Source organism: Oncorhynchus tshawytscha, linkage group LG13, assembly GCF_018296145.1.
Source record: "Oncorhynchus tshawytscha isolate Ot180627B linkage group LG13, Otsh_v2.0, whole genome shotgun sequence".
Classification (NCBI taxonomy): domain Eukaryota; kingdom Metazoa; phylum Chordata; class Actinopteri; order Salmoniformes; family Salmonidae; genus Oncorhynchus; species Oncorhynchus tshawytscha.
This window is the reverse complement of record NC_056441.1, coordinates 56,485,970-56,509,953: the sequence shown is the minus strand read 5'-3', so window position 1 is coordinate 56,509,953 and position 23,984 is coordinate 56,485,970. Positions and strand designations below refer to the sequence as shown.

The 23,984-nt window shown below is 42.3% G+C and overlaps 1 protein-coding gene across 4 annotated transcripts; it reads right to left on the bottom strand.

The window, feature by feature from the left end:
- Window positions 1–75: 75 nt before the first annotated feature.
- LOC112265199 (SID1 transmembrane family, member 2) lies at window positions 76–22,545 on the bottom strand. Of its 4 annotated transcripts, XM_042295995.1 has the most exons (27): window positions 21,813–22,545; window positions 21,315–21,439; window positions 18,995–19,159; window positions 18,603–18,648; window positions 18,010–18,111; window positions 15,531–15,614; window positions 15,232–15,397; window positions 14,962–15,055; window positions 14,789–14,847; window positions 14,503–14,514; window positions 13,758–13,805; window positions 13,286–13,360; window positions 13,009–13,071; window positions 12,481–12,599; window positions 12,251–12,324; window positions 11,969–12,035; window positions 11,692–11,765; window positions 11,473–11,596; window positions 7,115–7,232; window positions 6,728–6,864; window positions 5,256–5,364; window positions 4,911–4,987; window positions 4,199–4,245; window positions 3,571–3,676; window positions 1,827–1,937; window positions 1,315–1,428; window positions 116–1,041 (listed from the first exon to the last, which is right to left on the bottom strand). In XM_042295995.1, exons 1-27 carry the CDS (start codon window positions 22,032–22,034, stop codon window positions 979–981), a joined length of 2,601 nt encoding a protein of 866 aa, XP_042151929.1. In that variant the 5' UTR covers window positions 22,035–22,545; the 3' UTR covers window positions 116–978. The 4 variants fall into 4 exon arrangements, with proteins under 4 accessions (XP_042151931.1, XP_042151930.1, XP_042151932.1 ...); XM_042295997.1 differs by lacking the exon at window positions 13,009–13,071 and having other exon boundaries at window positions 76–1,041; XM_042295996.1 differs by lacking the exon at window positions 14,503–14,514 and having other exon boundaries at window positions 76–1,041.
- Window positions 22,546–23,984: the final 1,439 nt, after the last annotated feature.

The window sequence follows — 23,984 nt, the reverse complement described above, 5'->3', positions numbered from 1 at the left end:
GGTGCCTAATGAACACAACCCAGGTCCTTAAGTCTGGATTTCCTCTTCATCCTGCTTGTCAGTCACTTAAAATGCAAAACCTAGAGACAGATTGTACTAATGCGAAGACTACACCTTTATCATCGTGGACAAACTTTATTCAGTAGTCACATAGTCCCAAGTTCTTATCCTACAGTGCAAAATCTATTTTTCTCACCAGCTAAGGACGTAGTTAGTTTATTTTTTAAATTGTACCTTTATTTAACTAGGCAAGTCAGTTAAGAACAAATTCTTATTTTCAATGACGGCCTGGGAACAGTGGGTTAACTGCCTGTTCAGGGGCAGAACGACAGATTTGTACCTTGTCAGCTCGGGGGTTTGAACTTGCAACCTTCCGGTTACTAGTCCAACGCTCTAACCACTAGGCTACCCTGCCGCCCCGGACGTAGTTAGTAATTAAAATACAATCGTTGATCTCTCTCTGGGACAGATCCATCCAGTATCAGACAGCCATAGAAATACAAACCACGCGCATGATCAGAACATTAAAGGCCACAGACAGACTGGACATGGAGTGTTCTCACTCCCCCCACACACACACACACACACACACACTTATGCTCAATCATATATACACACGTGCGCACACACACTATACACGTTTAAATGCATTGATGGAGTTGCAGGTGAATGATGCAATATAAATTAAATTCAAACGGTTATCAGCAATAAGAAAACTCAACGACCACAGTAGTATTGGATGGCAGTAAGGAGAAATGTCAGCATGTCCTGGTGAACCAGACTCATTGATTGGCACGCCAAGTGTCCATACAGATTCCAACTCCGGGGAGGGCGCACCGTCCTTCCCCAGCTCTTTGATTGGCTGAGAGATGCCCAGCCCGCCTGCAGTCAGGGAGACATGCCATTGGGTGTCTCAGTTGCCAATGTGTCACTACTGGCCAGCAATAAATGTTAAGGCGGAGCCAGAGAGTAGCTTTCTCAGAAGACGAAAATCTTGTCTCTCTGGACATCGTCCAAGTCATCGTCCATGGTGAGGAGAACCTGGCAGAGAAAGCAGAGGAGTCAGTCACTATATAAGATGTTACTATCTGGGTATGTATGGGTCAGGAATGGGGTCTTCATCAAAGCTCAGCCACTTATGATCTATTGCTGAATGACGTGTGCAGTAACCATGTCCACGGTGTGAAATCTGTGTATTCCCCTCCAATTTATAATACTATGAAATGAGTGTCACATGGCCCTCCCCAGAGATGTGCACACACACACACACACACACATACATACATACATACATACATACACACACACACTCACCAGGAAGGAACCAAACATGGCAATGGAGGACAGGAAGTGCCAGATGTCGTGGTCGTCGAAGAAGGAGAGCACGATGCAATCACGGTTGTGTTCCCGGGACTCGGCAGGGGTTTTCTACGGCAGGGGGAGAAGGGACAAAGCAGTCAGCACCAAAGTGACATGAGAATGTTGGGGTTATGTGACCATGGCATGTGATGTTTTCAATGTGGTACTACAGATACCATGAATCCCATTGGGGCAGGAGTTGCCAAACTTCTCGTCGGAGACCCCTAGAACTTTCACTATTTTATTGTAGACCTGAACTAGCATACCTGAATCAACTTACCTACACAGACAAGAGCTTGATGGACTAGTTGAATCAGGTGTGTTAGCTCTGGAACAGTTTGAAAAAATGGGACGGCTGGGGGGATCCCCCGAGGAGGTCTGAAAACACCCTGTCATGGGGGTGTGTAAGGCTGACGTGTGGTGGAGGCCACTGATCTGTAAGGTCATTGTGTGTGTGTTGTGCTGACCTGCCAGGTACTGAGGCCCTGGAAGAAGAAGAAGAGAGCGAAGCCCCACACCACGGCCGTGAAGAGGATACACACCATGGCCATGCACTGGATCCTCTCACCACTGCGGAGCTACACACACACACACACACACACACACATTCACAGAAACACAACATCACCTGTGATTGTACACGCGGAACATGTTCTACGTCGTTTCATGTGTCAGATGTGCACTTTATCCAAAACTGTTAGAATATGGCAACAATCAAACAAAGCACATTTGGTAGAATGTTTGAATTTAGAATGTCTGTTGCTAAGAGTTAGAGTCATTCATGATTTCAAATCCTTTCATTCCCATGGTGATTCTAAATCATACAAATACATTGACATTTGACTATGATGATATCACAATTGAATAGAGCAACTATAGTGGAATGTTGTGAATTTAGAATGTTTGGTTGTTAGATGCCAATGTTGATTTGGAACTCAGTTTTGGTGGCAACAACTTCAATACTAGAAGTGTGACTTGCTCCTGCTTTTGAAAGATTCATTATTGAGAAATGGATCAGCGACTACATCCAGCGATTTGTCCAGGGTGTACCATGGATGGCATCATGGACAGCACAGGTGGAAGCGGGCAGCCTGGGTCTGTGGGACTACGAGCAGTACTGGACAAAACCAGCTCAGACACATGGCCATGTTCCTTGAGAACAGCCAACACCTGCCTGAGCAGGAGGAGAGCAGTCTGATCGACTTGTACAGGGAGGTGCGGCGCGGTTTTCTCTTTTACAGAGTGACAGTGAGAGAGACCCTGAACACGAGAGGACTAAGGCTTTGGTGTGGGAGGAGTGACGAGCAGTGGCTCTTTGATGAGGAGATGGAGGAAATTGGGAGCTATTCCGAGGGTGTTGGAACTGCAGAGAAGGGCTTCTTGTCTGCCTACAAATCACACGGATTGACAGATCTTTATTTTGTAGTGGATTTAAAATACGATTTATTATCTATTTTTTGAACCATTAGCCTACAATTTCCGTGCCCCCAAGGAAATATAATGAACATAATCTGTTTAAGATCGAGATATCATTTTCTTTGCATGGACTGCATCTCAATCCACCGCATCTGCCAATATCGCGGTGAAATGTGGCAGAGCTAGAGCGGTGTTAGTCAGACCGGTCGACATCCCAAAAATTGGTCTTCTCACAAAAAAGTATTGACTACTCTATAGACGAAACTCTCACGAACACAATGGTGTTCTCCATTTTGCTCTAGGGTGCCCACAAGCCTCACAAGACGGCCTGAAGGTCCCTGGTACCAGTTAAAAAACAATAATGGAAGTATATACCGTATCGGGATAGTTTAGTGCCTAAAATATGAGGATAAATACATGCCTTTAAAAAAAAAAATTATAGCTTCCTGATCTTATATCTCTCAGATATAGGACAGACACTTCAGAACAAACTTCCTTTCGATTTTTTGGGGGACTATCCGTGGTCAAAATCAAAATAAAAATAAAATAAAAAAATAAAATAAAAAAGATCAAAATCAAATAGCTAAATGATTCTTGGTATGACCATCTTAAAACAATTCCATATTTAGCTTAGACTCCCTCCCCCAGCTTAGACAGGGTTTAGACTCTAGAGGGTTAATGACTTAAAATATACTGTGGCATGTCTTTTTTGAGTGAGATTTGTCTATAGAAAGTGAACAAACAAACAAACACACACACACACACACACACACACACACACACACACACACCTACCTTCATGATGATGTAGAAGGCAAAGTAGAGTAGCAGGTTGCAGATGGCGATGGCCAGCAGGTAAGAGGCAAAGTCATTGGGTGTCTTTAGTAGCCCATAGGCAGCCCTGGACAGACCGAACAACCACCACACAATGTCAGTGATGAGTAATGACTATTCTACAGACTAAATGGATACCTTGCCTCATCAGGCTGAGTGGGTCGCAATAAAATCACATTGACAGAAAGGGACATTAATCACTTAAAGTAGGTAAAAAAATTAAATAAAAATAAAAAAACACTGCATGATGATGTCAAACAATGTACAGATCTGCCATCTTAATTTGACACCGTTTCTCACAGCAGGAAAACAAATCCTGCGGCAACAGGAAATGGTCATTATTACGTGGATTATATTAAATTGATTTTTTTGATACATTTTTTGTTAGGGCACATGAAGTCATATTTTAAAATGGAAATGACAAACTTTAAAGCACTTTTAAACCCTAATACACTACAATTAGCATTTCATGCCGCGCAGGAAAATGCTCTGCGACAAGTGATCAAATTAAGATATCACATATATAGAACACTGCAGTAAAGGAGGTCCAGTCTGAATAAGATAGTGAGTGAATGAAGGAAATACTCACAGAGACCAGTTCACTATGTTTCCCATCACTAGCAGAACCATTCGGTCCTAACAGAGAGAGAGAGAGAGAAACATTTACTTGTGGATTTATGAATCTTTCGCGACATTAGAGTGAGTCTCCATACAGTATGTGTATGTATAGTCTGTATAGTCTACCATTTACTGTATATATATATATATATATATGTATATATATATATATATATATATATATATATATATATATATGAATGGACAAAGCCATCGATCACGTATAACCATTCACTTCTGTGAAGACTCAACAGCGTATTGAAGCCAAATGAAGGCTGCTAAGATGGTGTGTCATGGAGACACAAAATACGCAATTTGAGCTTTATGAAGTGACATTGCAGCCTAACTCAGTACTGCCCCCCTCAATTTGAGTAAATCAAGTGGAAGGCCGACCGGGGTACTGCAGGCTGCCATTAGCAACTAAATTATCCTTATAACTTCTTATGTGTGCGATTTAAAAAAATAATTGGTTCAAGGACATACTGTACATCGGGTGTATTAGAAGCAATTATTGCAACCATGATTGCCTTCTAAACATTTTTTTACACAAAGATTTTACATTTTTCCATTCACTATAATGGGGGGATCCTGTTTATGCAAATAATGCCTGCAGTACCGCGGTCAGCCTTGAACCTTCGTGGTTTCAATAAGTGGGCAGTAGTTCTCCCCTGATGTATACTCACAATATACATGGGACCACTGCACTGGCGGATACAGTCAGTGTAGATCACATACACAATCCTGCGCAGGATGCCAGAATCTGAAACGCAGACAAATAGAATAGACTGACACGTCCATAGCCCCTGTAACAATTCAAGGTATAAGCTAACCCTGACCCCAGGCCTGTTCCTAGCCCTTACTCCTAGGTTTCTTCCACCTAGGTTGTTTTTCCTAGCTACTGTGCTTCTGCATTGCTTGCTCTTGGGCTTTTGGGTTGGTATCTGTAAAGGACTTTGTGACAACTGCCAATGTAAAAAAAAGGCTTTTAAAAATAACAAATAAATGTGATTGATTGATTGACTCCTTACCCAGTCTCCAGCGACCCATGTAGTAGAGCTGGGTGCTGAGCAGCATGGTGGCCAGGATGTGGAGGACAGAGAAGATGATCCAGAACACCATGTTGCCCTTCCCAAACACCTGGACACAACACACACAGGTAGACACACACACAGGTAGACACACACCCATCAGGAATGTTACACTTGCTGAATGATGATTCTATGGGTGGGTTGCACCAACATGGTTTAAATTAATCTAGGATTAGAGCTAATCTAGGTTTATAATTAACTCCGAGATGTGTTGTACCACTTAATTTTTTATCTGGATCAGTAAATCTATAATTAACGGTTTTAAACTATGATTATGATTAGTGACATGTTACACCAATATGAGGTATTTCGAGAGTTGAAACGAAGTAGCTAGCCTACTTGTCAAATGAGGCCACAAAGTTTCTGTTATAAAATAATAACAATGGAACTACTGCAACTCCATCGTGAAAGGTTCTCATGGGTTGGCTGATTTGAAATAAAATCTGTTATTTGCCAGTACTAGACAGAAAATTAATTTGTTAGCTAACGTTAGCTACTGTATCTAGCTAGTTTATAAACCAAGCTAGCATACAATATTATTTATTATTGCTGTTAACGTTATTTAGCCATTTATTATTTGTCCGCTAGCCACCTGATCATGGCACGTCAAAGATGATCAATTTTCTCCGCTTATGAAAAGAAAAAGTTGTCGGGGCTGATGGAGGAATTTAGTAAAGTACTGGAGGATACAAAGACAGACAACACAAATGTCAAAAAGAAGGAAGACACCTGGGCCATTTCGTGCGACAAATGTAATGGATCGACATGGATTAAAGAGTGACCCAAATCAGATAAAAAGCGTGCTGGAAAAAAAAAAACTTTCAACCGAAAGCCAAAAAGGATGCCGCAGAGGAGAAGCGGGGGCTATTTCAGACCGGAGCCGGGCCTCCATCCATGGAAATTGATCCTACCACCCAGAAGATATAGGAGATAATTCCCCAACAGTTTGTCCCTCTCCTTCACCCCTATGATGACGACAGACAACTTGACCCACCAATATTTTGTAAACATAAATAACTTAAATATCAATGCCTTTAATGCTACTTCACTACAATGTTACCGTTGCAGTTTAGAATTAATCTCCAATCGAAATGTTTTTTAAAAATTAATTGAGCAACAGACTTAAAATTAATCTAGGTTTAAAGTGACTAGACTTAAACCTAATCTAGGTTTAAACTAAATTTAGATTAGAGGAAGGATTTAATTTAACTAGGATTAATTTAAAACTAGGTTTAAAATTGGGTGCAACAAGATTAATAGATAAACCTTGATTTAGCCCAGTTTAAGAGTTAATCCATGTTGGTGCAACCCCCCCTATAGGTTGTGTACGTCAGAGTCTACTGCTGGGTGTTTGTTGTGTTTCTGTCTTGGTCTCTGTGTGGTGTGTGGTGAGTATGTCCCTAGTCACTCACCACTCCTAGCACAGAGAAGAAGATGACAGCAGCCAGACAGGCGTAGGCAGTGTAAGCGCTGGCATTGATATCTGGGTGTCTCTTCTGGTACAGCTTTAACACACACAGCCCAGCGATCATATACATGAAGGAGGTGTCTGACCGACAGGGAGATCGAGGAGGAAAGGGTGACGTTAATGACATTTCTTACAGTACAGAATATCTTCCAGTACAGTTATTGGGAAGTAGCCAGAGTCCTAGATCTGTTTGTGCCATCCTGCAGTCACAGCAATGCAGTTGGCATGACAATATGAACCGATCTGGGACTGATTGAGAAACCCATCTATTGAGGATATGTGTTAGTGTCTTCAGGATCTCCCAATTAGCCAACCACTACATTAGTCTCACCGAACTGGAAGTTGGTGTAGTTGGGGCAAACGTGGTAGCAGGCACTCAGCAGTCCCTCCATCATCAGAGCTGTGCCCATGGCATAAAACAGCCCAAAGTGCTTAGGGATGCCACACTCCTGGAGACCGGCAGAGAGGGAGCGACAGAGGCATAAAAATTATATAAATTCATTGTCACTAGCTAGGTTCCCATTCAATTGGCGACAGATTTTCATGCAAATATTCAAAAATGTTCATGCAAATATTCAATATGTGCATTTTCCCACCAGAGATCGGTTTCCATCAAATTGACTTGTTGTGGATATAAAAGGCTTTGTCTGATAACGTAGTGAAAAGAGAAAAATATTCACATCCAATGTTCATGCCTCTAGAGGTTATTTAAGTAGGTGTGTTTCACAGTGGTGTATGACCTGACAAAGATCCAACTCGGATGGAAACTTTGTCTTTATTGCGCGTCTGATTAACTCACCCTAGGAGCATACCAGAGTTGACATTATTTTTTTCTTTGATAATGTAATACACATAAAATTAACTTTTGCAGTTAAATTCCCATGTTCGGAATAAAAAATACAAGTTAAAATGACTTTCCATTGCATTTTCAACCCGACTGATGGTCATGTCACAGAGATATTTTGTGTTATATATCGAATGTGCCCACTCCGGTCTTGGCACGAGTGCTGTAGCCAACAGCTTGCAGATACAGTGCGGGCATAGCCTACATGAGATTTTATGGACAAAAGAGTGATTATTTGTCAAATGGCAGCCAAGCATCGATCATCATCTCACCACAATAAGATATTTTTTGGAAAGGAGCCTCAAGCTCATCACCGTGCACTTTCACTACCCTGTGAAGTTCATAATTTATTTAACCCGTAGCCAAATAAACCACATGCTTTCCCTAATCATAGTGGGAGGACCACACAAGATATCATTGCATGACTCCAAGTTTACTTCGATATGTGAACTTCTACCGCAATTGTTCCCCACATAATTAATTTTACCTACACAAAACCACCACAAAAATTCACCGTATCTAGTGTATTTACAGTTGAAGTCGGAGGTTTACATACACCTTAGCCAAATACATTTAAACTCAGTTTCACAATTCCTGACATTTAATCCTAGTAAAAATTCCCTGTCTTAGGTCAGTTAGGATCACCACTTTATTTTAAGAATGTGAAATGTCCGAATAATAGTAGAGAATTATTTATTTCAGCTTTTATTTATTTTATCACATTCCCAGTGGGTCAGACGTTTACATACACAATTATTATTTGGTAGCATTGCCTTTAAATTGTTTAACTTGGTTCAAACATTTCAGGTAGCCTTCCACAAGCTTCCCACAATAAGTTGTGTGAATTTTGGCCCATTCCTACTGACAGAGCTGGTGTAACTGAGTCATGTTTGTTGGCCTCCTTGCTCGCACACGCCTTTTCAGTTCTGCCCAAACATTTTCTATAGGATTGAGATCAGGGCTTTGTGATGGCCACTCCAATACCTTGACTTTGTCGTCCTTAAGCCATTTTGCCACAACTTTGGAAGTATGCTTGGGGTCATTGTCCATTTGGAAGACCCATTTGCGACCAAGCTTTAACTTCCTGACTGATGTCTTGAGATTTTGCTTCCATATATCCACACAATTTTCCTTCCTCATGAGGCCATCTATTTTGTGAAGTGCACCAGTCCCTCCTGCAGCAAAGCAACCCCACAACATGATGCTTCCACCCTCGTGCTTCACATTAGGGATGGTGTTCTTCGGCTTGCAAGCCTCCCCCTTTTTCCTCCAAACATAACGATGGTCATTATGGCCAAACAGTTCTATTTTCGTTTCATCAGACCAGAGGACATTTCTCCAAAAAGTACGATCTTTGTCCACATGTGCAGTTGCCAACTGTAGTCTGGCTTTTTTATTGCGGTTTTGAAGCAGTGGCTTCTTCCTTGTTGAGCGGCCTTTCAGATTATATCGATATAGGACTCCTTTTACTGTGGATATAGATACTTTTGTACCCGTTTCCTCCAGCATTTCCACAAGGTCCTTTGCTGTTGTTCTGGGATTGATTTTCACACCAAAGTACGTTCATCTCTAGGAGACAGAACGCGTCTCCTTCCTGAGCGGTATGACGGCTGCGTGGTCCCATGGTGTTTATACTTGCGTACTATTGTTTGTACAGATGAACGTGGTACCTTCAGGCGTTTGGAAATTGCTCCCAAGGATGAATCAGACTGAGGTCTTGGCTGATTTCTTTTGATTTTCCCATGATGTCAAGCAAAGAGGCACTGAGTTTGAAGGTAGGCCTTGAAATACATTCACAGGTCCACCTCCAATTGACCCAAATGATGACAATTAGACTATCAGAAGCTTCTAAAGCCATGACATCATTTTATGGAATTTTACAAGTTGTTTAAAGGCACAGTCAACTTAGTGCATGTAAACTTCTGACCCACTGGAATTGTGATACAGTGAATTTAAGTCAAGTAATCTGTCTGTAAACAATTTTGGGAAAAATGACTGATGTCCTAACCGACTTGTCAAAACTATAGTTTGTTAACAAGAAATTTGTGGAGTGGTTGAAAAACAAGTTTTAATGACTCCAACCTAAGTGTATGTAAACTTCTGACTTCAACTGTAGTTTAGTCGACGTTTGGAAAGTTTACTGACAAATATTCAGTTTACATCTGGCATGTCATGAAATGTTTTATACCACATGTACTTAGCGTAATTTCCGGACTATAAGCCGCTACTTAATTCCCACTCTTTGAACCTCGCGGTTTATACAATGACGCGGCTAATTTATGGATTTTTCCCGCTTTCACAAGATTCATGCCGCCAAAAAACTGAGCACCGTCACAATGTGACGTAAATCGAGCGCGCTCAAACTTCCCATCATTCTGATTACGGTAGTAATTTTGTCACCCTCATCATGGCAAAGACACGGAGAAATGCATATGATGCAGCTTTCAAGTTGAAGGCGATCGATCTGGCTGTTGGAAAAGGAAATAGAGCTGCTGCACGGGAGCTTGGCCTTAATGAGTCGATGATAAGACGTTGGAAACAGCAGCGTGAGGAACTGACTCAGTGCAAAAAGACAACAAAAGCTTTGAGGGAAGAAAAGCAGATGCCCCAAAGTATTTGCAGCCACTCGACATCAGTGTAAATCGTGCATTTAAGGTGGCGCTCCGTGTTCAGTGGGAGGCTTGGATGGCAAGTGGGGAGTAAATCCTTCACTAAAACGGGCCGCATGCGAAGAGCAATTTATGGTGAAGTCTGCCAGTGGGTCCTGACAGCGTGGAGCATTGTCAAAAGAATCCACTACCATCAACGGGTTTCGAAAGGTTGGACTGCTGCGTGTTGAAGAGGGCAGCATGAGCTCAGCGGGGAATTTGCCTCCGGATGAAAGTGACGAGAGCGACAATGAAAACGACCCAACATCAGATGAAGCAATTCTGAGGCTATTTAACTCCGACACCGAAGGAGATGACTTCAGTGGTTTCAGTGCACAGGAGGAGGAAGATAGTGACAAATGACTTTCATTGGTAGGCTACCGTTTACTGCTATTTTTTAAATTTTTTTGTTACAAGCCGTGTTTAGTTAAAAAGCCTATTTATTTTTGTTACAAGATGTGTTTCATTAAAGCCTATTTATTTTTTGTTACAAGATGTGTTTCGTTTAAAAGCCTATTTATTTTTGTTACAAGCCGCGTTTCGTTAAAGCCTATTTATTTTTGTTACAAGCCGTGTTTCGTTTAAAGGCTGTGTAAAGTTCATTTGTTTCAATGTACCGGTAGGCACCTGCGGCTTATAGACATGTGCGGCTTATTTATGTACAAAATACATCTTTTTTAATAATTCAGTGGGTGCGGCTTATATTCAGGTGCGCTTAATAGTCCAGAAATTACGGTAAGTTTGGATGGAAACCGGCTTACTGGTGTGGAACGTTCCTTAGTGTATAGGAAATATCAATTTGGACAAAACCCTCACGTCAACGTCATGGGTGTTGATACGAATTCCATACATGGAAATACCAATATGAGCATTTCATGTTCTATTGCTTATCCCACTGCTATAATACCGATCTGTACCAGGGGTTGGTTTAGAGGTTGGGTTGCCACCCCTGGAACACATATTTCCCCTGGAGGTTGCGGTTCGATCCCCCAGTTCCGCCACTCACACTCTGTACTTCATCCCTGTCATCTTTCTACACATCACATACTCTAATCTACACCTGTCAATAAAAACAAAACTAGGATTATTGCCACCATAAGTGTGTTCTACGCCCTCCCTGTCATCTAAAAAAACTAGAAAATACCCCCCCCCAAAAACAATTTAAAACAAAAGCACCATCTCAGTCTGATCTCTCACCAGTGCGTTGAGGTCGTTGCGGTCCAGCGCTCTGCTGTGGATGATGTCTCTCTGCAGCACGATGAGCAGGAAGAGGAGGCCCAGCATCACGTAACCAAGGTTACTCAGTATGTTGTTGAAGGCACTGCACACCAGAGGGTAGAGAATGGATGTCATGGATGGCACAAGTCATACATTATTACATGCCCAGCCATAGGTGTTTCCCCTTATTACACACACCTCAGATTCCCCAGGGGGTGTGCACACAGGAAGTTGTAGTAGCATATGTCCTGATTTCCTGTCACGTTGACAACCTGGAGGAGAGAGGAACATGTCAACAACAACACACTACCCACCCACCCACCACGTGGGGATTTTAGTCATATCTACTCACTCGAAGCCAATTCCTTTACACACTACAAATGCACTCGTTGTAACTCTGTAATAATGTAGCTATAACCCTGTAATAATGTAGTAAATCCACTGTTGGAGCGTGAGTGAGGGTAGCACACAGTACCGTTTGATAAGTGATGACCAGCTGGATGACAGGGAGGGCATAGAACACACCTATGGTGGCAATATTCCTGAGGAAAGGAACACTGACATTAACTGCCATGACACTGGCAGTTGTGTGATTACTGTACAATCTGACTGTTGCAAAACAAACCTACACCCTATATCCAAAGAAGCAATTGTTATCATGCATTTGACTAAAGTACTGATAGAGTGGAGGGTGCCAGAGAGTTATAGCCCCCAGCATTGATGTACAGAATTTGAGGCAACTCTCCGTCCCACTCACCAGAAGTAGATCTGGTACTTTTTACTCAGAACCCTCTTGTCCTTGCGAGCGAGGTCCGACACACACAGGTACTTCTGCAAAAGGACAAGCGACCACAAAGAGTTTCATTGGGAGGGAAAAACTCAACAAAAACAACAGAGGATAAGGATAATATTGAGTGATGCACAGGGGAGGAGCAGTAGAGGGGGAAGGGATGGATGAGAGGTAGAGGGGGGAGGGATGGGCCAGACCTTGGTGCGGACGATGTTCTTGTCCGAGTCGATGTCGGCCAACGTGTCATAGTCATCCTCCTCTATTGAGCTCAGAGACTCCTGTCGACTACGACCCGTAACACTCTCCAACGAACGCTCTGAGACAGGAGGAAACAGAGAGAACAGCAACTACCTTTACAGTATGTCAGTGACCGAGGGTTATATTTTTAGATTTGATTAGTTTTTGTTGGTTTTACAGCTTGGATTTTTTAAAATATGATTTGGGACGTATTCAATAGATTGGTGGTTCTGGCCAAAGACGCATTCCTGATAATCACAAAATGTATCATTGAAATTGTTCTCGACATTCCATCTTTATCTCTGCGTACAGTCAAACATGATCGTTGACCATATGTGATCGTTTTGGTCGCCGTCTGTGGTCATCAGAGCATTAAATTACATCAAAAGGCGGATAGATCTTGAACACATTCCGAATTGATTGACATGGTGCTGATTGATACAGTGAAGGGATGCGATTGGCTGGCTGATTAAGGCAGCGAGTGTCACCAATGCAGATGGCTACGTGGTGGATGGCAGTTAGGAATGGTCTGCGTTTCAAAGTCTCCTGTCCTGATAAACAAACACAGATAAACCAATAAGAAACAAGAGCACTCCGCAGCCCTCCAATCAAGAGCCAGTTTGGTGGTGAAATGCTGTGCAACATTACTTGAAGACAGATGTTGTGCCATGTGGACCCCATTGTGTGTATTTGCACATCTGTGTGTGTACAGTATTAGAGTGTGTGTCTAATTATGCGTCTGTATTTGGTCATCTTGCTCCATACCCATGTATCCGTAGTTGGCATCTGATGCTATGCTGTCTGTGATGGCCTCTGAGCTCAACGTGCTGCCGTTGTCCGCTGTAGAAACAATAGCAGAGAGAAACAACATTAAAGAGGGCTTGAAGTGGTGTAAGTATTCACTTTGGCTGTGTCCCAACTCTCTCTCCTTCCTCCCAAAGTGTTCACTTCCCCTCGCTGATTCAAAGGAAATGACTGGCAAAAGAAATATGGCGAAAAGTGCAACTAGTCCATGACTCCCCCAATCCAATGCTTTTAGAATTGTGGGAAGTAGTGAAGGAGTGCACATTCACGAGGAGACTCATGTGCAGAAACAAAATCAATGAGACACACGGCAGAACTGGAACAGTGAAAGCCCTGTCTTACCCAGCTAGCTACATTGATTGTCAATATTTAACTAAAAATCTTCAAAACATTGTCATACTTGTAATGTAAATGAGCACACACACACACTCACCAAAGGAGCCGTATTCATAGGGGGAGACTGGAGTCACACCTGGCTTTCCTGTGGTAACAGGTAGAGATCATGTCACAAACACACACCAAACACATGCAACAATATTAGTTAGTAGTCTCCACACAACCACAGCATCTAGATGAATGGTTAGTCAGAGAGGACACACCATGCCCTGTGGGCTCAGAGACAATGTTGAAAGTGAGGCAAGGGTTAATGCACGGGTGCTCATCAGTAGGTGTGAGTCCAATGGGAGAAAAATAAGTCAATTTCAGTCAAACTCCCATTGGAACCAAACCACCGTAACCGTAATATCATGACCATGGCCATGGTTGAATCATATTAGTCATCCCCCACCATGACAAGGGTTTTTGTGACTGGACAATGCTGTGAAGTCAGGCAACTCAGGAAGTGAACTGAAATTCCAATACAATAATTGAAAAAGGGGGTTCTATTTTCAATGACTCCTCAATAAAACTGCGAAGGAGAATACATTGATTTCAAATGTTTTTCCATATTGTAAATTGAAATCACTTCCCGATTTCAAATTGACACCCAACCGTGGTGAAGGTCATTTATTAGACATGCATGTTGATGATTTCCTCATCCACCCAGATCATACTGGTGATAATGACTGTGAGATGGGTGTAACTATTTATATAGCGTGCACGAAGGGTAATAAGTAGTGTGACATTGTGAGAGAAGCTCAGACACAGGCAATATCTCACAACTCCAACTCCATTCTTACCCAGTAGAGAGGCTGAGCCAAAGAGTAGCATGGGGAGAAAGCATGGAGAGAAAGCATGAGGAGAAAGCGAGACAAATTCAACACACAAAGACATAGAAAACCTAGAGAAATACCTAGAGAAATAGATCAGTAATCCTTCATCCGATGGGGCAACTGTTAATGGTTCGCATCCATCTTAAACTCGTTTTAAATCTTAAATACACAGTTAGTTCTCTTCACTGTACACCTCTCTGGAAAAAAAAAAAAATACAACGGAGTGTGCCGTTGTGGTGGGTTGCTGGGATACCTGTCTCCGCGGGCGACATGTCCGCTGGGTTCAGAAGCCCCTCCCTCCTCCTGTGCATCCTGACCAGAGAAAAGACCCAGAGAGAAAGAGAGACACTTGAGTTCCAAAGCTTCTATATGACAGTGTATGAAATAATGTACTTACTGTATATGACAGTGAAGCGATCGACAGACCTCTTGTTCTCCACACAGGCCACCAGGAAGGTGAGCAGGTAGAAGGAGAGGAAGATGCCCAGGCAGAACAGCATGCCCATCACATACACATCCGCTGAGACGGAGAGAGGGAGAGGGGGGGGTGTAGAGAGAGGGGGAAGAGGGAGAAAGGAAGGAGAGAGGAAGAGATGTTAGAGAGAAACAGAAAGGGAAAGAGAGAGAGACATGAACACTTCTCTCTGCTACATTGGGAATGATGTACTGTTTGGCCCGCCTGGCTGAGTGACTCACAGCTGATGGCGGGCGAGACGACCACGTCCAGAGTTTTACTGCGGTTGCCGGCATCAATGAGTTCATCTGGACGGAGGGGGTAGAAGCGCAGGGGACCCCCACATGCCTCGTCCTCCGTCTTCACCACCACCACCACATAGAAACTGTTACTGGGGAAGTCCTTCCTCTGAGAGCCACGAGAGAAAAGGGGAGAGGGAGAGTAGATGAAATGGTTGCCCATTGTGGCAAGTGAGTTGTAAACATTTATTTATTGATCAATTACCTGATCTCTCCAGTGTGTGTGTGTGTGTATATTCTACCTGGACAGTGATGGCAGCTGTCTTGGTCATGGTTTGATACATTCCAATGAAGGCCACGTTGTTATCCAAGTCATACACTGGGCACTGATAAGGTAGAACACAGCATTTAGCAATCAGAAAGGAACGAGTGTCTGTATGTGTGTGTGTGTCTGCCTGTCGGAGCAGAGAACAGGTGCAGTCACGGCTAATGTGGTTTCCATGGCAACAGGCACCTCTGCACTCCCCATCAAGTGAATGGAAAGGAGATTTCTATATTGGCCAACCTTTCAGGGACACCCCCAATGTGAGCTATTACACACCAGACAGAGCTTTACATAGCGTTTTAGTAACGCCTCTCTTTCACAGCTTTAAGCTGCTTTAGGGTAAATCCTGTGCATTTCCCAAGTTCATTCACAGCTGTCTAGTGGTTGCTGGGGTGCTCAGAATGAACTCAACACTGCCCTTGTGTGGTGAATCGGAGGCTAGCCATTGGAGACAGGCTGAGGGAACCACAGTTCAGTGATGTCATGTGAGGTCAGTGGATGCAGGTTGATGTAAGGTCATGGCCGTATTCATTAGGGTACACCATAGCAAAATGTTTTGCAACAGAAAACTTAAGCAACTGTTTATTTTAGCGTTTCTGAACAGTCTCTCCCACGTTTCAGTTTGCTAACTTCCGATTGGTGTCGAACAGTTGTGAACTCAAAGTCATATGACTTGAGACTCTATATAAAATAAAATAACTTGAGACTTGACTTGGAGCCCCAAGACTCGGGACTCGACTTTTGACTTGAGAGTGATGACTTGAATTTGTCTGGCCAGGTTTTGTATTGTTTTGTCTGTCACTCATTTTGTGGAAGAGAGTCTACATCGATTATTCCACATGCAGCCAGAGACAGTACCCGCAGCATCGCCCTTGCAAAAAACCCTGCCACAGATTGGCTAGTGAAACGCACACTCGGCACTCTGACTGGATCAGCAAACTGTCAATCAACACAGGTTGGGTGAGCTAGCAAACATACTGCTGATTTGCTGTACAAGCTATAGGATCGGGTGCAGCGCAAACATCAAACTGTAAATAAATAAATCTGCACCTCCAAAAATTGTTCAGTGATCAAGAATTTGAACTGTTTACATTGCAAGCTAATCAGTAATGGGGCAACAATTACTAGCATAAGCCTACAGGTCTTTAGGTATGTAACAATTGCTTTAACTTGTGAAGATTGCATTTGGAATTTGTTGTTAAAATGAATTATTACTGTGGCGAAGACGCACCATAGGCGCAGCTCTTCACTTACGCTCTCCAAACTTGTTTATTTATTTTCATTTTTAATTTAACCTTTATTTAACTAGGCAAGTCAGTTAAGAACAAATTCTTTTTTACTTTATCTGTCCTGTTTGACAGGACTACGATACATTTTCATTTAGCCAACCATTTCTTACCCTCAGTGGAGTGATGCTTATTTAATTCAATGTATGGTTTCCTTTGTTCATAACCGGAGTTCCGTATCTGTGTCCTATGGCCGCGTTCAAAACAACTGGAAACACGGAACTCTCCGACTGCAGTGCGTTCAAGACAATTGGGAACTTGGGCCTCTTTCACTGATGTCATGATTTGACCTCAGATTTTTTGGAGTTCCCAGTTGTCTTAAAAGCACCATTAGTCTCTGTCATTCTGGTTGTACATAATAGGAGCGTGCAAGGCCTCATAAAATAGGCTTTGGAGTCAGAACGTTGAATAAGATCAAATGACTGTTCCATGTATGCATGGTGTTGAAATATCATTAATAATCATTAGCTCTGAGTAAGAGAAATGTAGCAATATGGAAATGGCCTTTTACATTGTAGAACCAGTTTATTGGTTGTAATTGCCAAATTGGGTAATTGTATGGCCTGGGGGCCAAGTGCTTGTATTATTTATGCAGGCCTACCTGTTTGAGCTCCTGTTAGACAGAATCGACTTGGTTTCTCAAGGGGAGGCTGTACAGTCTTGCCCTCTACCTGTGTCCATTCAGATAGGACAGGTTAAGCCTGATACAGAGGCTATTTCTTTTGGACTATTGCCCGTGTATATTTGGTCAATCTACTTGTATGTTTTGTATGATATGGCACTTTCACCTCAGGATCACCAAGACCTGTGAATAAATGTACACTCTGACCACGTCAACCTGCCTTGCCTTCTGAAGATGGCATGCCCTCACGACTGCTACAAGGTCTCTATTTTGCAATGACATGAGATTCTAAAAATGTGTCGTAGACAAAATGATGAAAAGGGCTGTCTGGTAGCATCAATAAATATACACATATTTGTAGCTGAACAAGTCGTTGCATGTATAGATTTTTTTTTACTTGACTTGAGACTTGAAAACGTATGACTTGATCTTAGAACGCACGACTTGGGACTTGACTCGAGACTTGACCCTTTCTACTTGGGACTCGAACCTTGTGACTTGGTCCCACCTCTGTTGCCTAATGAACAGGTTTGGTCAAGTTAGTTTACCTGGATGTCCTGAATGGACATGACAGAGCACGGGAAGGTCATCTCAGAGTTGACCTTGACGATGGCCGTGTCCACTCCGTCAGGGAACACATATTTGAAGTACTGAGAGAGAAAAACAGAGTTAGAATTGAAAAAAGTTCACATATATATTGGAATTAAGTCCTAAATCAGCCGAGTGAAAGAAATATATATAAAAATAAAAAAATAAATTCAAACAATCTTCCTAACAATACTATTCTATTATGTTGATAGATCTACCGTTTTGAAAGGGCAAATCTTGCGTCGAATACAAACGCACAACATGTGCACACACAAAATGTATGACGTAACAATATACATTTTCTAGTGTCTCTTTCTCTCCATCTCTGTCACGCAACAGCTCAACAGATCAGGCACACACATTTGTTTTTTAATATCAATCCCCTTCTTGTTCCTGGCCTTTAGACTTAGGCACAGTAAAGAGGTAGTACACAACCGTCTTCTCCACCCACGCACACATCTCATGGTCACGTGCAGTGTAAGGGTTTCACGGGAAATATGCTATGTGCGTATGTACGCACGTGTGCATCGGTGTGAGTGGCTATGTTTCTTACCTGGGGTTGGGATGGTGAGGCAGTGAAGCTGAACTTTTTGTCTGTACTGTAATGAAGAAGACGAGAAACACTCAACAAATACAACAGCCATATTAGCCAGTCAGGTCACATATACAGTACGCCATCTCTACTCTATGAGTGATGCTGCTACACAGGGTGTCTCTTGGCTTGCTGTAGAGATAGGCAGTCACGAGTGTGTGTATGCAAAAAGGCCGCATTCAATGCAAATTAGACCAGCTCTACACAGTTGCATAATAGTGATATAAAATATGATGACTCAGAGTATTGAATACGTACTGCTGTGGGAGGCATGTAAAGCTCTACAACCAGATATCATGTATTCGCTCGGCTAGCTAGCATGAAGCTAATGATCCCTGATAAAGATGACTCACTGCAGGGTGAAGCTGTCCACACGGCTGATCCTCAGCTGGTAGTGGGTGCCCAAGTTGGACAGGGTGGACACGTCCACAAAGAAGTATTGGGTCTCGGAGAGGGTGCGGGTGGGGGGTTGGCAAAGCGTTCGGCCCACATGGGCATAGGGGTACTTCCTCTGGTACCTGTGGCGGGGGGTGTAGGGTGTCATTTCATAAGCCATTTTTAGGCTGAACTAAACAACCATGACCATTGCAGCCCGCCCATAACAGTTCCTATGGCGGTAAATGATAAGAACAGGAGGATAAGAAGAGCCACTGCTAAGAAAGGGACTGAATTGGCCTGTTGAATTGTGTCAACTACAGTCCCACAAAAAAGAGTGTTAATGACAGAAAAACCAACAACTTCCCAAAACACAACAACCTAGCTAGTACTGTAATTATAGCTAGTGTCTATGGGAAATTAGGCCTATGCTTTATGTTTATGTGGAAGTGAAAGCTCAAGGTACAACGATGACTCACTCTCAACTAGATGGCTTTACCACCTGACACAGGTGTTCTGGTATTGCGCAAGTCCGTGGATTATGTTACGCCATGAAAGACGTTCCTCAAACACGGTCCTCGCGACCCCAAGGGGTGCACGGTTCGTAAAAAAAAATAAAAAAAAGTGCACGGGCTAATTGCCTTGCTCAAGGGAAGAATGGCAGATTTTACCTCGTTGGCTCGGGGATTCAAACAGCAACCTTTCGGTTACTGGCCGAAACAGGATTTGCTGTTTTCTTTTCATGTCTTATTGCCCTGCCGTCACTCCCTTCAGTTAACCCATTCAGTACTTCTACTGCACATCTCTCTGTACTGTTTATAATACAGTGAGCTCCAAACATTTATGGACAGTGACACTTTTTTGTTTTGGCTCAGTACTCCAGCAATGAGGGATATTATACATTGACTATGAGGTTAAAGTGCAGACTGTCAGCTTTAATTGTAGGGTATTTTCATCCATATTGGGTGAACCGTTTAGAAATTATGGCACTTTTTGTACATAGTCCCCCCATTTGAGGGGACCAAAAGTATTGGTACAAATTCACTAATGTATTACAGTAGTCAAAAGTTCAGTATTTGGTCCCATGTTCCTAGCATATAATGATTACATCAAGCTTGCGGTTTGTGATTATTTTCTTCCCAATAGAAATTAATGTTAATAATGTACTGTCATTTTGGAGTCACTTTTAAGAATAGAATACATTTTTAAACACTTCTACATTAATGTGAATGCGACTATGATTACGGATTAACCTGAATGAATCGTGAATACTGATGAGTGAGACACCATACTCCCAAGACATGATAACCTCTCATTCATTCATTATAATAACAGGGGAGGTTAGCATTTTTTGGGGGGGTATGATATTTGTGCATCTGTAACTTTCTCACTCATCATTATTCACAATTCATTCAAGATGATCTGTAATCATGGTATCAGCAACACTAATGTAGTGTTAAGAAACATATTATATTCTTATTTACAATAAAACCGACTCCAAAATGACAATACATTATTTACCATTAATTTCTATTGGGCACAAAATAATCTGAAACCAAAACAAACTGCAAATGCATTCAACAAGTTTGTAGAGTCAGAAGCTGGATGTAATCATTGCGTGCTAGGAAAATGGGACCAAATACTGAACTTTTGACTATCCCAATACTTAAAATGTGGCGACTATGTACAAAAAGTGCTGTCATTTTTCTAAACGGTTCACCTGATATGGATGAAAATACACTCAAATGAAAGCTGACAGTCTGAACTTCATGTATCATTTCAAATCCAAAGTGCTGGAGTACAGAGCCAAAACAAACAAAAAAATGTGTCACTGTCCCAATACTTTGAGCTCATTGTATCTTCACCCGTGAATAAACCAATATCTAGCCTACATAATGAAGAGAAACACAGCAAAAACAGACCCAAGGAGAAACAAAACCTCTACAACATCTAGGCTACACAACTTGAGTAGTTTTCTTTGACTGAACAATTGAATACCAAAGCACAACCACGTTTCGCGCTTCCCTTCCACTCTAGATGAATATGGCCAGCTGTATATTGACATAATAAATTGTGGTGACATAATACAGGGACAGGACCAGGATGTGTCAGGGTTGCGTTCAGTAGGGCACAACTTTGTAGATAGAAATGTCCTGTATAGAGCCGACTTGAGTCCTTATTCTACATGTCAACGATGTATGTTTTTTCTACATAACACATTGCTTCTGTCCGAACGTTCCACAACATTGTGTCCTACTGAACGCGCCCCCAGGTGTGCCAGTAGGGTAGGCTACTCACAGTCCACGCAGTATGAGGGGGACCTGGAAGGACAGTACGGCCTGCTTCTGTCTGACCACAAACAGGATGGGACTGCTCTCCGCCCCCTCCGACAGTACATCCACAGTCACACGGACCCCCTCCGTCTGCCAGGGCAGGGAGAGAGAGGGCGAGAGGTTTAGAGTAACTCACGGAATCGAAGTAAAACGACAGTACATACATACACACACACCCATCACAAGCATAAACCTGCACCCTCAAGTTTTGTATTGATCACTTTTTGCGATCTTATTTTACCATGAAACCAAATTAGGCTACTCATAGCAAGACAGCTGTTCAGTGTTCTTCAATCCTAGTACTGGGGACGGAATGCGCAGGTTTAATTCCAGCCCAGTACTAACATGATTAGTTGAAACAGGTGTGTTAGCAATAGGTAGCAACAAACGCCAGAACGTGGAGGTCTGTGAAAAGCAGGTTCGAAGAACAAAGTGGGATTTGTGACCTGAACTATGTACTCACCTTGTTTCGGGAGACGGTGTGATTGAAGGCGTAGATGGTTTGGTTGTCACTCGTAACTGTATCGTTGTAGGTAACATCAAACTCTGCATACTTTTGGACAACTGTTTTATTTTCTGCCCGTGCGCACCGCAAGTGGGTCACACATAACAACAACAGGGCCACATAACCAAGCCGGAACAAGACTGAAACGGGGCCAAATTTACAACAGCTCCTCAAAACCATTTCCTTGCGATTTGTCAACAATAGCTGTGCTAGCTGATCAAAACGACCTAAATGCACTTACTGACACGTTGGATGATAATAATAACAATGAATGGCAAACCTACCTAACGTTAGCTAACTAGAGCTCAGTTGTAAATGTATCATTCACAACAACAGAACAGTTGATTGCGAACGACTAGCTAGTGAGATAATCTAGCCAGCTAGCTACATTTGCTTGCTAATGATTAATGTATTACATTCACACCGCTCCTCCTGTTTCACCATCACCAGCTGGCAAGCTAACGTTAGCTAGACGATAACACAGCTACTACTCGCTAGCTAGATCCCGAATGATTTAATGTCCGCGGTTTTTTACAGCTAATGTCATCCGCATTTTATCATTTAGGTTGACATATGCCTGTATAGTGTTGATCATATCGAGTATCGTAAAGTGAACGTTGTTTGCATCTGTTGAATCGACTGACCACGTTTGAGGGGTTAAATCTGTGTCACCCACTCCCTCCCTCCGCACGCAGAAAAAAAACAAGAACGGCGTAATGAGGTCATTCTTTACGTCCCAAGCATAGAAATATAATGCATATGAATTAATTTATTATTTAACTAACAAATTCTTATTTACAATTACGGCCTACCAAAAGGCCTTCTGCGGTGACGGTGTCTGGGATTTTAAAAATAAATACAATATACATATAGGACAAAACACACATCACAACACGACATAAAGACAGACCTAAGACAACAACATAACAAGGCAGCAACACATGACAACACAACATGGTAGCAGCACAAAAACATGGTACAAACATTATTGGCCAAAGTCAACAGCACAAAGGTCAAGAAGGTAGAGACAACAATGCATCATACAAAGCAGCCACAACTGTCAGTGAGAGTGTCCATGATTGAGTCTCTGAATGAGGAGATTGAGATAAAACTGTCCAGTTTGAGTGTTTGTTGCAGCTCGTTCTAGTTGCTAGCAGCAGCGAACTGAAAAGATGGATGTGTGCGCTTTGGGGACCTTTAACAGAATGTGACTGGCAGAATGGGTGTTGTATTTTTTAAATTTAATATTTGTTTAAATTTCACCTTTATTTAACCAGGTAGACCAGTTGAGAACAAGTTCTCAATTACAACTGCGACCTGGCCAAGATAAAGCAAAGCAGTTCGACACATTCAACAACACAGAGTTACAGATGGAATAAACAAAAAAACAGTCAATAATACAGTAGAAAAAAGTATATATACAGTGTGTGCAAATGAGGTAAGATAAGGGAGGTAAGGCAATAAAATAGGCCATAGTGGCGAGGTAATTACGATATAGCAATTAAACACTGGAGTGATAGATGTGCAGAAGATGAATGTGCAAGTAGAGATACTGGGGTGCAAAGGAGCTAAATAAATAAATACAGTATGGGGATGAGGTAGTTGAATGGGCTATTTACAGATGGGCTATTTACAGGTGGGCTATGAACAGGTGCAATGATCTGAGAGCTGCTCTGACAGCTGGTTCTTGAAATTAGTGAGGGAGATAAGTCTCCAGCGATTTAAAAATATATATTTTTACATGTTTTTTTTGCAGTTTGTTCCAGCATAGGGGCAGCAGGGTAGCCTAGTGGTTAGAGCATTGGACTAGTAACCGGAAGGTTGCAAGTTCAAGTCCCCAAGCTGACTAGGTACAAATCTGTCGTTCTGCTCCTGAACAGGCAGTTAACCCACTGTTTCTAGGCCGTCATTGAAAATAAGAATTTGTTCTTAACTGACTTGCCTAGTTAAATAAAGGTAAAATATATATATATTTTTTTAAATAGAGTGTGTGCTGCGGGTGGGTGCTGCTGTGGTGACCAGTTAACTGAGATAAGGTGGGGCTTTACCTAGCAAATATATTTGTAGATGACTTGGAGCCACTGGGTTTGGCGACAAGTATGAAGCGAGGGCCAGCCAACGAGAGCGTAC